The 16,337-nt window shown below is 43.1% G+C and overlaps 1 protein-coding gene across 2 annotated transcripts in view; it reads left to right on the forward strand.

The window, feature by feature from the left end:
• Positions 1–345: 345 nt before the first annotated feature.
• Positions 346–16,337, forward strand: part of LOC105562932 — a 19,307-nt gene continuing 3,315 nt past the window's right edge. Inside the window, exons 1-13 of one of the 2 annotated variants that reach the window (XM_012014124.1) lie at positions 346–622; positions 824–1,449; positions 1,666–2,423; positions 5,611–5,851; positions 8,646–8,700; positions 9,845–10,126; positions 10,345–10,665; positions 12,701–13,116; positions 13,754–13,966; positions 14,243–14,605; positions 14,740–14,854; positions 15,049–15,452; positions 15,656–15,877. In XM_012014124.1, the coding sequence (XP_011869514.1) occupies positions 383–622; positions 824–1,449; positions 1,666–2,423; positions 5,611–5,851; positions 8,646–8,700; positions 9,845–10,126; positions 10,345–10,665; positions 12,701–13,116; positions 13,754–13,966; positions 14,243–14,605; positions 14,740–14,854; positions 15,049–15,452; positions 15,656–15,877 (4,256 nt within the window). In that variant the 5' untranslated portion in view covers positions 346–382. Of the gene's footprint in view, positions 629–823; positions 1,450–1,665; positions 2,424–5,610; positions 5,852–8,645; positions 8,701–9,844; positions 10,127–10,344; positions 10,666–12,700; positions 13,117–13,753; positions 13,967–14,242; positions 14,606–14,739; positions 14,855–15,048; positions 15,878–16,337 lie in introns of those variants that run through there. The other variant, XM_012014123.1, reaches the window with a different exon arrangement.

Raw genomic sequence — 16,337 nt, forward strand, 5'->3', positions numbered from 1 at the left:
CGCACGAAAGAAATAACCAGATTGGACGTAAAGGGCTCTTTAATGAAATGTTATTACCGGAGAACACGCGGGGGAAAGTGACGTGTTGAGGTGAAAATAATCGCCTTGCGGCTTTGTGGTTTCCGGAACACTTGACATGTATTAGAATTCAAAGAAAGATAACTCACACGTAACAACCTAGGGAGTTAATTACGCCTGACGCTTTCTCTTTACTAATTGTAACAAGTTCAACGAATTTGTTTAAGATATAAGTTACGTAATTACGAGACACGATATCAATTGCTACGTCTATTTCCAAGTTTCTCGAGAGATTTTCACCTATTAACAATTATTTTTAAAATTTGCCATCATTTCCATCTCTCTTCTCGTTTAGCACCTAGAGATGCTGAAGTGGACAGTTTCGAGATCATTGTCGACAACCAGTTCGACGCCCCACGGTCCGCCTACCCTGAACAAGCCACCCCGCCGACCTTTCCGAGACTTGTCCAACACACCACCAACTTCTGCTAGCTGCCGAACCAGGCAGGTATCCACTCAGAATGCGTCAAACACATCCAGAACAACGCCGGCTCGGAGGAGACGGTGTAGGAGTAGCGGAACTGACTTGAGGACGTATTTTCAGGTAACAGTAAGTTCAGCCTTCCGTTTCTTTTATGATATCACAATGTAATAAATATTGTCGCAATATAACGCTTCGAGAAATGCAGTAGTACAATATTAATGGCTGTAACAAAACTTTCCAATTCTTCTCCGACTAATGTAGCGTTAGTTTCTCTTTTGAGGCAAGTGTTAATTAAAAAAAATTCCCCGATGCGTTTTGCAGGCGACGAAGCCACATTTGAGGTCGAGTAAACGCCAGTCCGTGTCACAGGAGGCTGAGAATTCTCCAGTGTCCGAGAGCTTCTATCAAAGTACACCGCGAGTGGACACTGATATCGGACCGCTCACGTATTATCCGCCAGGGAGCAAGTGCTCCACCGCCCTGACCCTACCGACGGATCCCGCGCTCTTCATGAACAATCGCGCCAAGAACTTTCAGAGCGACAACGAGCTGCCGCAGAATGTCGTCAACGAGGCGCGAGCGAATCTGCAGTCGCACGTTTCCGACTTCTTCCAGCAGATCTCGATGGCGACCAGCCCCGAAGACGTGATGGAGGCGGGTGCGATGCCCCTGGGTATCCCGAAGACCAAAGTTTATTCCCAGAACGCCGAGCAGAAGACACGGTCGGCGAGAACGCCGTACTTACCGAAGCTGGCAAAGATCACGAAAATTCATGCGCGATGTCGGACACCGTATCACACTAAGCTCGCTCAAGCGATCAGTCCCTTCAAGCCAAAGGCAGCCCAAGGGCAAACACCGCTCGTCGGAAAATTGTCGAGTCTCACCATAGATCAGGACTTGCCGAAATACGAGAATATGGACAACACTGTCACGGAAGTGCTTCACAGGTAAGATGACAATAATTAAAGAGCAACTCGAATAACGTTGATGTAGTAAGCGAAGAGAAGGAGTGGTTGATTCTTGATCGTTGTTCTTTTTTTGTTAATGTTGACTGAAGCAAGTTCACCTTGCACGAAAGACAATCGCGATGCTAAAGATTTGGGAAATTACGTGCGTTATAAAAAAATTCATTCTCCATATTAAAAATCGTCTACGATGTGCAGGGAGCAGGAGGTGAATTTCGGAAGCAAGACCGTAGCGGAAATTCTCCTGGGCGATGCCGAGGAAAGGAACAAGATTCTGGAGGCGTCGTGCGAAAAACGGCCGGATTCACAGACAACGGATCATACGTATGAGACTATCGCGGAGATAGTAGAAGAGTCACCGGCGCGCAACGACAGCTCCATATCGTCGGTCAGTCAACTCCTGGAGGACCCTTCACCGGTGTCCTGGGCTTTTACGTCGCCTCTAAACGACCTCGATGGCGAGTTCACGTTGAAGAGGCAACGTGGCATTCGTCGGAAACGTCCGCGAAAGGACGGCGACAAAGCGGTGGACGGCAAACGAGCCAAGAGGACGTGTAGTCCTTCGATAAAGGAGAATCAGATCACGTTAGTCGAAGCCATCAATCCGAACGTGAAGAAGCTCGTGTTGGAGACGGATCTGGATTCGACCTTGGACGAGAAGCACGTGCCGGCCACGAAAATGTCCTTCTACGATGTTGAAGATCGTAAGGAGGACGATATTAGCCGGAAGACCAGTTCCTGGGATCTTGACAGCCCCAAGTCGTCCATGATGGATGATCTGCATAGCTCGAAATCATTCGTCACTTCTGTGTCGACAACACCGGAGGTCCCCTTGGTCGCGACTGTCAGAAGATGTTTGAAGTTCAGTCCCGAGGGCGAATTGCCGATGAGATCCAATTGTCGCGGATCGATCGAAATCGAGTGCTCCCTCGTGGCGGAGCATATACACGTCCGAGGTGAGTTTATACTTGTTTTATACATATTAATTGCGACAAAACATAAGGGAGAGCGCGAATAAATCCGCCACGATCTCCCAAGGGATTATCAAAGATACTAGGTTCGTAGATAAAATATTTTCAATTTATCTCGTGGTATTGGATAACGGGGCATAAATTCAGCGATGCTAAATTGATATCGAGGTATTTTTAACGAAGCGGTGAACAAACGGAGCTAGCAATTTTGTGCAATGTTCACCCAGAAATAGTTTAAATAGTGTTACTGCTGGACGACGCGATATTTTTTGTCGCGACGTTCTTTCGTGTTCCTCGAAAAAATAACATTTCCCACCCTTCTTTCTTAAAGACGAGCACACGTTAAGCCCGTATCAGACTACGGATTGGGATTGGGATTAGATTGAAATTTGACCAATCAGAGTAAAAGTTACTGAACTTGAGATTAGTAAACTTTACTGTGATTGGTTAAATTTCAATCTAATCCCAATCCGTAGTCTGATACGGGCTTTAGTCCCGAAACTTAAGTTTATCCGTGGGGTAGCCTGCTGCCCTCGCACACCCCTGAAATTTCGCCGCCACGAGACATGCGCCAGTTGCGTGTAGCGAGAGGAGGCGCTTCGAGGGCGCTCGGCACCCCGCACTCGGCATAACACTGTGCCAGTAACCCACAGACTCTCCCGGCGACTCAATTCCGGTTAGTAAGCCCGTCGACATCGATCATCGTTACGTTTGCCTTTGCGTAAACAGCCGCGATCTTTTCTCGTCCTCAATGAGAAGATCCGTCCCGCCGATTCGCCTAGCCAGCCGTCCTCTCCGTCTCGCGTTTACAGCGAGACGCGTCGCATTCGGTCGATGCGCCGCTTGCTGACGCGTCTCGGCGATCGTCTCGTAGAATCGGTTAATCGCCTTCGATTGGTCCCGCGGGACTCTCGCTTCCCGTGGCATCGTGGCGCGCTTCCCTCGTCATCCCCCGTCACCCAGAAATCCCCATTTAGTTTTCGTGTGTACGACGGTGAGTCGACAGGGTGAATCAGTGCACAACGTCGACGCCGTTTACCCCCGGAAACCTCGTTTGCTCGTGCTGCGCTACTTTTCGGTGTAAACATCTCTTCCACGGATATATCTGCTTCAGCAAGGAAGACGTATTCATTTGAGAGAGAAAAAAAAGAAGGGAAAATTATTTCTAGTAACGAACAGTGGTGTGTGCGTGTGCGTATGTGCGTGTCCTGTTTTTCGCCTAATTAATCTTACACGTCGATCCGTTATCGAGACGTTTGAGATCACTCGAACGCACGATGCCGCGGTGCGTGGTAATCGCCGAAAAGTAGATCGCACGGTGCGAATCCTCGGCACGGATGGAGCTAGTGGCGAATGCCGCATCGGTCAGACGTCCTCGGGTGCAAGTAGTGAGTGCCGCGGTACAGTCGGCCGTAAGAGCGAGCCCGGAGCGTCGATTCTCCGGGATCCCTCCGGTCCGCAGTGCCGTCGCACAATACAAAACTTGCCACAATGTACAAATGAGCGAACACACTCCATTCGAGCGCAATATTGCGCTTTCTTTCGCGACAGTTTAGTTCGAGGCTTGGCGTTGGTTTAAATGCTTTAGAGCAATCGTGTTTACAATAGGCAATCTATTACACGTTAAATCTAACGATTAGTGATTAAAGTAGAAAAAGACACTTTTCTAACGTTCTAATGACAAAATTTAGCCGATAAATTATTGCCTCTGTATACAATTTGCATAGATAAAAAAAATGCGAAATTACTACAAATAATAAAATAAATGTTGAAAACGGAATCGTTTATCTTTTTATCGAGAATGAAACGTAGAATGTACGCGTATATTATTAAACGGTTTTACGTCCTGAAGATTTCAAAATAAAATAAAACAAATGTGAAGTAGTTACCCGATAATTATTAAATTAACGTGCCAAACTAGATGTAACATCTACATTTATAATGAAACAACAACATACTTTTATTATTCTAAATAAGCGAGCAAATTGGAAACTACTTCGTTATCGCTGCTGCATTACGGCGTAAATTCACGAAAACAGCAATGATAAGAGCTGTAACTGTTTAACAATTGCGAAACAGTAGTCACGACAAATTACCCAGCAAAATATCCTCGACGTACTACGGAGTTTATTGCTGCACGTGTTCAAGTGCAACATATTATTAGGAACATCCTTGACATCCTTTCGGTCTTCCCGAAAGTTCTTATTTATAAACAAAACATAGCTGTGGCTGTTAGATTGCTGTTTTTACGGTCATAATTAAAAACCAGACACCGTTATAATGAATTATGACCTTAATTGGCGACGACAGTGTCGGACGGAATTAAAAGAAATTTGATTCTCGATATCCTTATTCACTTGCTTATTTATTATGCTCTCGCCTTCGCAATTCCCTTCTATCGTCGATAAAATCTGGACGGGTGGATGGAATACGAAGGTGAAGCGAAAATGAAGTAGGGCAAAGGTCGTAACGGCCTACTGATCCTCTTCATCACATTATCGGACAGTCCCTTCTTTCGTATCGTGCGAACATAAATCAAAGAAACCTCTAAAAGCTACTAAGGCAGTTACGACTATAAAACCACCGATCTCGCGCATTCAGCAACTTTCACCTTCAGTTATTGAAAGAATCGAAATGTTCTGTTACGTTCAAAAATATATCCAACTCTTATTTTTCCTACAATTTGCAATTACTCGCAACTCTATTTTGCGTTTATATAATTTTGGATTAGTCGGTTAAGAGAGAGAGAGAGAGAGAGGGAGAAAATATTATTTCAAAATCATTATTTTTTGAAACTAGATAAACATAGACTTATTACTTTTCGTAATCATTATCGTTCGATTTTCATATATTGACTGCAGCGACACTTTCTTTAAACAAAAATCCATGTGAGCCTTTATATAGTCATTTACATTTTCGCTAGTCCGCCTTAAAATAAAAAAAATTTCTAAAACGACTAATACACAATACAGCAAAGCATGTATACATACTTTTCATCTTATTGCATTCTCATTCTCGCGGTGATGAGGTGCAAGGATCTGAGCCTTCACATAGTCGCTTACATTTTCGATAGTCCACCTTAAAATAAAATAAACTTCTAAAACGACCAATACACAATACAACAAAGCATGTATACATACTTTTTCATTTGATTGCATTCTCATTCTCGCAGTGATAAGGTGCAAGGATCTGAGGCGGGCGTACGAAGGACCGGTGCACGCGTACGTCAAAGCGAGCCTGAAGAACAACAGCGGTGAGGGAGTTGTCAAGAGAACCGCAGTTCACCGCGCTACACCGAATCCGGTGTTTCGCGAGACCCTTATACTCCCTTGTCCGGCGTACAATAGTCACTGTACCGGTCACAGGCCCACGTCCCTAGACATCGCCGTCTGGCACCGGGATCGTCGTGCAAGGTGAGCATGCGGTATCGTGAGAGAGAGAGGGGGGGAGAGGGGGGGAAAGAGTGGAGGAAAGGGGTTCGGATGCTAGGGTGCAAGAAGATACCGACACGAGATTAAGTCCGTAAATCTCGCGAGGCCGTGCTAAAGTTTCGTACGAATTTGACGTCTCGTTCTCTGGAAATTTATTTATTAACACAAGTGCCTCCGCTTTGTTACGGGAAGATTAATTATGATTTTCTCGGGAAATACGTTCGCGAGAGACAGTTCGTGGCATGTTTAATGCACGATTAATTAATGGAAGCCGTCAAAAGGGACCGAAGAAATTGAATATGAAAGTGATTTAATCCACGTCTCGAATAATTCGAGAAAATGGATTTGAATTTCAAGGATAAATTAAAGTGAATTTTCTCGCGAGGTCTTTTAAAGAAATGGACCATCTATTTCGAGAATCAATCTTGAATTATATAATTATACATATTTGCCTTAATTACTTTCTAACAAATTTTTAATCTTATAAAATTATACGTACTAATCTTTAATTGTACAAAGACAAAGATATTAAGTAATGTTTTCGTGCAATATGAATTCTTTGGACATAATAAAAAGCGAAGGAAAAATAGAACAAACTCGGAAACGTGTTTGCGGTTGGGAAAACAGGTTGCCGCGATAAGGCTCGAGCTGTTTCACTTGTTCCGTAATAGTCAGTGCTAGGGGTAAATTAACGGTCGGCAAATCAGCCGCGATTTAATTCGTTCCGATAAAGCCTCGTAAACGATACGTCGTTAACTTACGAGGCTCAACAAGCACGTGATGCCTCGTACCGTGTACGAGATAGCGATCTCTCGAGGTACACCGGGGCAGTGTGGCGTGGGAAAATCCCGTGAAATTCGTAAAGCAGGCACGAACCGCACGAGAGCCACAAGTAGTCCGTCGAATTGATGTTAGTGGAGCAACGAATTTATCTGTCTTCGTATCCCCATATCTCTTCTGTATTACTCGCGCGCGTCTGTGCTATAAATCCGCTTATTTACTTATACTCGCAGGTCGATCGTTCATCCACTGCTGCGTTTATTTTTGCGCGTATAGCGTGCTGTGCAAGAGAACGCATTCCTTCCCGTTCGATATTCGATCGACGATCGATTCCTTTTCTTTCGCCGCCCCGGCCTTGGCTTGTTTATTCTTCGGATTGCCCAATCGAAGCAGTCAACCTAATTTTAAACTATTCCGAGAATTTCTTATATTGGAAAAATCACGTCCCAAAGAAACGTCGTTTTCGCGAAGACAATTCACTCGCCGAGCACGAATTAGCTTGAATTATATGCGAAAATATTTCCTTAATAACAATTGTTTTCCAAGAGTCAAGCTCCTTTGTAATTTAAATTCTTTTCGTATATGTGGCGATTTTTCAGGAACACGCTGGTGTTATATAAATACTGAAATTATAACTTTTTATCTCGACAGTTTTGCATTTTATTAAGTTGCTTTACGTGCAAAATTAGCATATTTTTAATATCTCTCAAATATTACAGATGTAAATTATAGTCGTTAGGCAAAATCTTGTTTCTGCAACCTCTTACGTTTTCATAAGAAGACGCGCTCTTCTATGTGTTGCGTTTCGATACACTTCTTAACCCTTTGAAGCATACATTTTGCTATTGAACCATTTTTTGTGAAGCTTTGTATACAAGGGTTTTTGGGGTCGCTGATTACGAATCCGTTATCAGATTTTCATAATTTAAAATGGCGGATTCAAGATGGCGGAATTCAAAACTTAAAAGAATAACATCTTTCAACTGTAATTCAACTATGCTCTAAGAAACATTATTTAGATATTATTAGGACCCATGGAATCTAAATTCCAGTTAAAGTTTCTTATAGAATATGAAAAATAGCGCGCGCGAAATGGCGGATGCAAAATTGAAATTTGATCATTTCTTAGAACTCACTCATTCTTGGCAATACCCAGAGCTAACAATGCGAACGTGACGAGCCCCTAAATACCGTAATCAAACGAAAATGCTGAAAAACTTGAAAACTTAAAAAATTCACGTACTTTGCATCCGCCATTTTTATTTTTGAAAATCTGACATCGGATTCGTAATGAGCGACCCCGAAAACCCCCTTCGTACAAAGTTTTCAGAAAATAATCTTAAAAAACTTAGTCAATAATGAATTTTTCCGAAAAAATTGCTCTTTTTCATATTTGTTTACTTATAAAACTTTTGCAATAAATATTAAAGACTGCTCAACTCTTTTTTTATGTTCTTTCATTGCTAAGAAGATATCCAGGAAATGCAAAAAAAAACCCGACCTAAATGCGTTAACTAGAAGTTAAATGGCCAAAAAGTGAAGAAGTTGAGGTGGTAACGTGGGTTACCACCGTGCCCCAAAGGGTTAATAGATTGAAATTCGGGGGATTCTTAGCAATGCAGAAAATTACGCAATTCCGAACCCGCGTGTCTTCTCGGTCGATGGTCCGTCCGAATGTCTAAACTATTGTAATTTCTGGGGGCATCCGAGGATTTCCCCCTTTCGCGGTAGGAGGGGAATCGATTCCCCCGGAACATGCGCACCACGTCCACCACGTGCATTTCTCATTCCCTTTTACCCTCCTTGCTTCTCTATTCACATACAGCGCGCGAGACATTACGGTCGCGCTGTACATACATCATGCTTCTCGCGGATAGATCACACACCCGCACACAGTGTACGCGTGTGCGCTTGTGTACCCACACGAGCGTGTCCACGTATTTTGCGGCCTTATTCCGGACGACGGAAATTTATGCGTGTTTCCCTCCCGTTTCAGACGTAGCGAGTTGCTGGGCTGCATGACTCTTCCTCTGCCTCTGTCTCAGGATAAGGTAAATATCACGAAACTTCGAGTGTGTATTGGAGATGTTCGATCGAGAGACATCCGCTCTCGATTCGCTTCGAGTGTACATCGTACATCATGAAGTATATCTGGATGTCTACTGAAGTTTGTTGCTATATTAATTTTCAAAGTGTCTCCGAAAAGTTTCCCGCTATAAATTATTAAAAAGCTCACGTTTCCCTGGAGGAGGAAGGTAAGTATATCGAAGCATTAAGTATTCACTAGAAAGACTCGCGATTCAGACGTCTGCTGCCGATTTATTTCAAGTATATTGCACCACCGGATGCGTCTAGACGTCTACTGAAGTTTGCTGCGATATTAATCTTTGAATGTTGTAATGGCGTCTGGAAAGTTCTTTTTTTTTGCTATAAATCATTGAAAACTCACAAAAGATAAGTATATGAAGAAACTTGGAATAGTTATTTAAGATGTTTGATAAAATGTTTTCCATTGTTGCGGTTATTGTTCAATTCCTATCATTGTATTAATTTTTGAAAATGTGATACAAATACATATATTATGCAGTAGTAGGCTAATAAAAAATTTGCTGATAGTTAAACAAATTTTAAGAAATTGGGGTTGTCTCGTTTCATTTAAAATTCACTTCGTGTAATCTAATCTTTCTAGCTTGGACATTAAAATGGTACATAGGTGATATCAATGATTGTTCCATGTTGAACGGATTATTCGCTTTGAATACAAGTATTATTTGATACTGGATCATTGAAATGATATTCTAAATATAATACATTCGCTTTGGAACAAACATTCAATTACGTAACGCATTGCAATATTGCAGATTTTTATATTCCGACATTGCGATTGAAATCACCGGTAAATTATCATTACGAAATTTGTGTCTTAATTATGTTGAAAAAAAGAAGCAGTCTCAATAATTAACTTAGACTTTTCGCCAAATCTTGAGAGCTACCTTAAATCTGTTGATCTACCGATTTTCTCTCTCTTGAGAAGTCAATTTTTTTTAAAATGAAAATTTAACAGAGCCCGATTTCAATTATTGCGATTTTTTAAAATTTCTAACATCCTCTTACTAAAATTTTCAAATAAAATTCAGAGCTAGAATAGAAAACCTTTCACATGATCGAGAGAATTAAAACAGAAACGACTTGCAGGAAGCGACATGGCACCCTCTCGAAGCCGGATCCGTCCGAAACACGAGCACCCCTTTCGCGGGTGTACCTCAAGACTGCGTCGTGTCGCCGCCCTTATCCAAGGATGGCGAGTCAGATAATAACAACTCAGGGACGGGCGACCTGATGTATCTGAGGCATCTGGAGCTAGAACCGGTCGATCCGCTGACAGGTCTGCCCCTGCACCCGGGTTTCACCGCGAAGGGCGGCAGAACACCCTGTACTATCACGAGAAGACTGATAAGGCAAACCTCGGTCACTCAGGTGTGTTTTACAACAGCTTTAAACTAAAACTTGAGCAGAGAAATCACCAAACTACACTTTTTCTTTCTACACGAACGGGATTATGGCACAACCACATTTAATGTGTAATCAGCAAAAAACGTGCTTGAAGATAATTTAATATTTATCCCACTGACATCACAGTGTCAATTAGCGCTAATTAACTTTGCTGACTGAATGTTTTATCGTTCATCTGTCAGATCCCATGGGGATTTTCGTTGTCGTGGGGCAGGCCACCGCGAGTGGAACGCGTGGACCCGGGAAGCCCGGCGGAACGTTCCGGCTTGCGGCCGGGTGATCACGTGGTCTTCGTGGAGACGACGAACGTCGTGACGAGACCACGGGACGAAATTCTAGGCCTCATCCAAGCCGCCACGAATCAGCTGGTGCTGGAGGTGTATCGTAAAGGAGGTGCCCAATCGTCCGGCGCCCAACACAGGCCTAGCTCGGTGAACGCCACTCTTCAGCACTCATCCGTCGCCGGTTCCAACGTCCAGCACGCGGTCACGTTCACCGCCGAGGTCGGTACCGGCGTCCTCGTGTGAACGTTACTCGTGTAGCGGTATTGATGGTTGCACGTTCATCGGTATCTTGACTACGAAGAAACGTCGCGTGAAATAACGATGGCGACATAAAGATCGACGCGTGACTCGAGATGCTAAACACCCCATTCTCCCATGTCTTCAATGTCTCTCCGTTTTTTTTTCTAACACAGAAAACAACAAAGTTAGAACTTTTCTAACAAAATTTTCTGACAATTCGCACCTTTGAAGTTTCGTTCTTCAGAAGATTACTAATTTTAATTACTCATCATTTAAACGTGTTCCATAGGAGACATGTTTCGATCCGAAACAATCATATAAAATCACGTTAATTACTCTATTACCTCACAAGCGATGCTATCTGATGATTCAAGATACCGACAAATACAGTTAGCATAGAGAATACCGTTACTAGTGTCAATGAAATTTATGTTCGCCATAATTACGTAGATCGTAAATTAATCGAAGATTGAAAGTGTATTAAAGAAGCTCCCATTCTAACAAAATGATCGCTCGGGCAGAGAAATGCGTCGAACGTTTAATCGCAACATGAAAAGACAATCTTATAGGAGGAATATGATTTTCTTTCAATTATTCTCAACATTGTAGAAAAATATATATATATTTTTTAATTGCTATCAATATGCTGAATTGCGTCGTCTCTAAGTGTTAATGCTACTTTACGAAACTATAAACTTGCAGACGTGTCTGATAATAGACCTTTCTAGCATGAGTATCGTTGCGGTAAATCTTATTATTTCGGACAATCAGAAAGATGTCGATAATTCATACGGAATTCGAACGATACGACACTGCAAGATCCAATTCTGCAAACTCGCTTTTATGATTGCTATTAATACTATGGAGATCGCGGTATCTGGCAGATGTATAGTCAACCGCTTTGTAAAAGTTTTACTCGTCTACTTCTTTTCGAAGGCACTTGTAAGTCAGAAACGCGCCAAAATCGAATGCTAAATTGTAGTCGTATTTAGGTCGAGAAATTTTATATTTGTACGAGGGGCTATCATTATAGCGGGAATATGCGAATTTATTAGACGCGTCAGCGTGCGTTAAGAGCTTATTTTTTTTTCGTTTTCGTCACGAGAAGAGTGCGAAGGGCGTCACACACCTCTGTGTACATTGTTTTCTTCTTCTCTTTACTTTCTTTGTACTTGTAGCGGAGCGTGTAGTGTATAGCGCGCGCATCTCTCACGTGAGAGATGCCGTTTAAGTTATGATGCGGTTATTATGTTTTGTACCTTGACCAGGTTGCTCTTTTTTGTTGCCAACAAGTTTTGTTTCCAACCATGCGTTCTGTTTATTTATTACATCCCTGCCACCCTAGTCCTACGATATTAAACCATCACCTGTTTTTATAAGTTTGATCACCAAATCACTTTGGTTTAATTATCACTGTAAAAATTAATTCTTTTCAATTGTGCAGCAAAGTACATCGACGCAGAAAAGCTCTTAAAGCCTGTTAATATCATTTCGTGTCAAATCAGGGCCAAATTAAAAGTCAGATATTCTTCGAAATTATTTCAAGTACTTTAATAATATGTCTCGGTGGTCGAATTGGTTGAGACGCCCGCCTAGCGTGTGGGGTGGTCCAGGTTCAAACCCTGGCTGAGGTAATATTTTTCGCAATAACTTTTCTGTGTTATAAAACACATCGCCAGTTATGGTCGATTAACAGTTTAATCACGTGAAGTCATTTGCTGGCGTCAAATAATTCTTGATGTTCTTTAATATTATGCTCAAACATTTTTATCTTTGTACTTTTAATTATTGCCCGTTCTGTATAATGTACACCATTGATCAAAGAATATCACTTATTATGTGCAGTCATTTTAATACGCACCACGGTATACTATCTATAAATATAAATATCAGTCACAAGTTTTGCTTCAAAATGAGGAACCTTAAAAATTACCCAAATCTCAAAAGAAGCATCTATTTTGAGATTCTCTGTGGCAAGAAGCTGGTTGAAAATCTTTTTGCGGTTCGTTCAAAGGTCTTTCCAACCCTGGCGCCTGACGCGCCACCCGAAGAAGAGTTAACCGTACGTGAGACTAGGTACTGGGGCGTCCTGAAGAGCGGCCACACGCGCTTTATGGTCCCGCTGTGCGAGCGACGCGACGTCCTGTCGGCGGCGGATTATCTGATACTCTTCCAGAACTTGGACGAGCTGCTCAAACTGTCCGAAGAGATCAGGGACGAAGGCGGCGGTGTCGACAGCTATCTCTGTAGAGTTCCTAAAATCACAGCTGCCTACCGAAGATACCTCAGTGGCCTACAACGTGCCTGCTGCCTGCTGGTCGCCCTCAGGCGAAACACGGCCTTCGCCAAGCTGGTCTGCGAGCCCGCGGTGCCGCATAAACGCCGTCCCGATCTCACCGGGGTGTTGCTTCTACCCTTAGAACATTACAGGTTGGCCCTTCAAGAGTTCTAATTCTCTCCATCAGTTTTATTTGATGAAAACCATAATTTGGCACGAGACAAAGACTCGGCTAATAATTAAGCGGTGGTACACACATATCTTTGATAAAGCTATGTGTATCAGCTACTGTTAGGAAAGAATTGAAAAGTCCCGAAGATAATGCAATCGCGACGTACTACTTTCATTTTATTTTATTCAAGACTTCTTTGTTTTTTAGTATTGCTGCAATCATAGTGGTGTTTCAACTGAAAGACAACCGATTAGTAAAATTTATAATTGTGGTATTTGTGAGCTCATTATCATATTGAAACTTTTTTAATATACCATATTTTGAATAAGTCTTGATTGTCAAGCATGACCTTACAATAAAGATGTATCTCTACTTAATGATGAGTATCGCTGATGGATTATTGATTTAGGATCAGCAATATTTTAACGCCGTAATTTTCTCGCAAATCTTGCGTCTTATTTAAAACCTTATATTCAGTTTAAACCTTGAATGGTCTATTAAAATCGCGTAAACTGCAATTGCCAGGAATAATTCCTCATGTAAATATGAAGTAATTTTCGGTGCAGTATCGAAAAAGCGAAAACCGTACCGTTTTCGTAGACAATTCATGCTTTCAGAGAGATGACGAGATTGCTGGGCCAGGCGTCACCGCGAAATTGCCAACAAGCGAGGGACTTGGCCCAGGGTTATAGAGAAGCTACGGCTAACGCGGGTGTCATGGAACCACCGCGAGACACCGGGCGGCCCCTGCTAAGTTTACAGGAAGTAGAATCTCGATTAGTATTCGCGAGATGTAAGCCGTTTACCTTAGCAATGCCGGGAAGACGATGGTGAGTGTTAAAGTGTAATTTCTTCAACGTCTCACGAACAATGTTATACACGTCACTCTATTTAAAACAGAATTCAATTATCAGTGAAATGAATCATACTTTTTTCCCCTAAAAAATAAAAATTCATAATGAAGAGCGATTATGATTTATTAAATTTGTTTTCGAGACTCCGTAAAATTAAAGCGGGAATTGAGTTCATTTTCCATATGATGGACTTGCGATCATCTTTCGCCATATAAAACATTCAACGATGAAAAAGTCGAATCTACGTTTTAGGCTCTTCGGCGGAGCTCTCGCCAAGGTTGAAGGTCGAGCGCGTCCACAACCGTCCTGGGCACTGCTGCTGACTGATCTTCTAGTGTTCGCGCGGGTATCGCGGGACCGCGTGCTCTTCGTCACCGAAGAACCTTTGCGATTATCCAGCATCGCCGAGGCGTGCTTCACCGTGCGAAAGAGACCGACGGAGTTTCGACTGCAGGTCGCCATACACCCGAACGGCAGCGTGGACAACGGTCACGCCGAGACGATAAACAGCGGCGGTTGCAGCCCACACAGTCGACCCCGAAGACGCGTTCTCATTTTTCGAGCGCCCTCCGCGGAGCTCAAGGCCGTCTGGCACAATCTTCTTCAACGGCAAATGTGAGTGGCGGGCTCGGCGCGCAAGCACGCGTGTGCGCCTCGCGGAATATTTTGTCGGGAATCGAGGTGTATGCGGAGAACCGCGCGGATGGACCGAGTAGTATTCATGAGCATCCATTTTCATTGCGTTTTAGCATCTATGTGAATACAGGCTGTGGCCTGGGCTCGTCGGATCAGAACAGTCCCGAAGAGAGTCCAGTTGCCGGCAACAATTTCGCCGCGACTAGAGAATGCATGGAAAGTTCGCAGGTCAGTGAAAAATGCCGACAGTTGTGTGACATCGCTCGAAACACTATCCTGACACACCATATTTGGGAAAACAATTATTGTCCACATAACATCGCAAACAAACAAGATGAACAAACGAGATTAAATTAAAGAGAAACGAAAAATCATCGAACTTAATTTTTTCCACAATTCCAAAATCGATCTATGTATAGCAGATCGCGAGGGAACCTCGGCAACCTAACGAGGAGGAGAAGGAGTCTCAGTCCGGCGAGAGCCTAGAGACGATCTTGAAGAACTCCCGGGAGAACAATCATCTAGCGCAGTGGGTGCGCAATTCGCATCAGATCCCTCCTCCGGATCACGAGGGTTCCTTCGAGGAGTGGACAGTCGAGGAATTGGCGGCCAGAACTCCCCGAGAGAGCAATAGCCGGTCGACCAGCCAGGACACCGCGACGGAGGAGATCACCACGGCGAACTCCGACGTGGAGCAACAGAGCACCGCGTCGAGCGCAAGTCTCAGCACGGTGAAATCGAACAGTATGATGCGGAAAAACGGGAGTCACGTGTCCATGAGGGAGAACTCGACGAGCTCCATCAGCATTTGCCGGAGATGTCACAGGTACTCGAATATTTATTGAATGCTCAAATATGTTAGATTTTTAAGTCTTCATATCCCGAAAGGCTTTCATTTTCAATCCATTCTACGCTATTTGTATTCGTAATGCAAACGAGGGCGAGAATATTTTTTGAGTGGCAAAATACAGGATCTAAGAATAGCCGTTGATTTTGTTAAACGGTTATTATAACAGGGTGTAATTACAGGTCGGGTTGTCCTACGCCTCCGTTGCAAAGGGACCCGTTTTCCCCGTTGCCACCGAAGATCTCGGTTCTACCACCGACCCCCGATTTCTGCACGAGGCACCGACTGCGAAATGGACTGCACGACAGTCCAGGACGTAACAGTCCTAGTTACACGCCTGCGGATGGTAACACCGAGGACGGCAGCGAGGACGATCTCGATTGTGACGGGGAACCCCCTTACAGGTGCGATATGTTACAATTATCAAAATAATTATTTGCCAAAAGATTGAAAACAGAAATAGAATAAAAAAACGAACTTATTAAACTGATAAGAATATTCTTCAAGTCGCCAGCAGTAATTAACAGCTTCAGTATTTTCTTGACCATATCTGGCATTTTTAATAATACAGAAAATTTATTGCCAAAAATATTACCTCAGCCAGGGTCTGAAGAGGCATGTGACGCCCGCCTAGAGTGTAGGGAAGTCCAGGTTCAAACCCTGGCTGACGTAATACTTTTTGCAATAAATTTTCTGTATTATTAAACGTGCCAGATGCGGTCAAGAAAATGCCGAAGAACTTATTAAACTTGTTTAATCCTAAAGTTCTACCGACGTTTAAATTGGATTCGTTTATCCGAGTCCCTAGAAATCGGTAGCCTTAAAATTACTGGGACACTCCACATATTCACTCACACTTGGCCC

Source organism: Vollenhovia emeryi, unplaced genomic scaffold, assembly GCF_000949405.1.
Source record: "Vollenhovia emeryi isolate VEMERY1.0 unplaced genomic scaffold, V.emery_V1.0 DF939182.1, whole genome shotgun sequence".
Lineage (NCBI taxonomy): Eukaryota > Metazoa > Arthropoda > Insecta > Hymenoptera > Formicidae > Vollenhovia > Vollenhovia emeryi.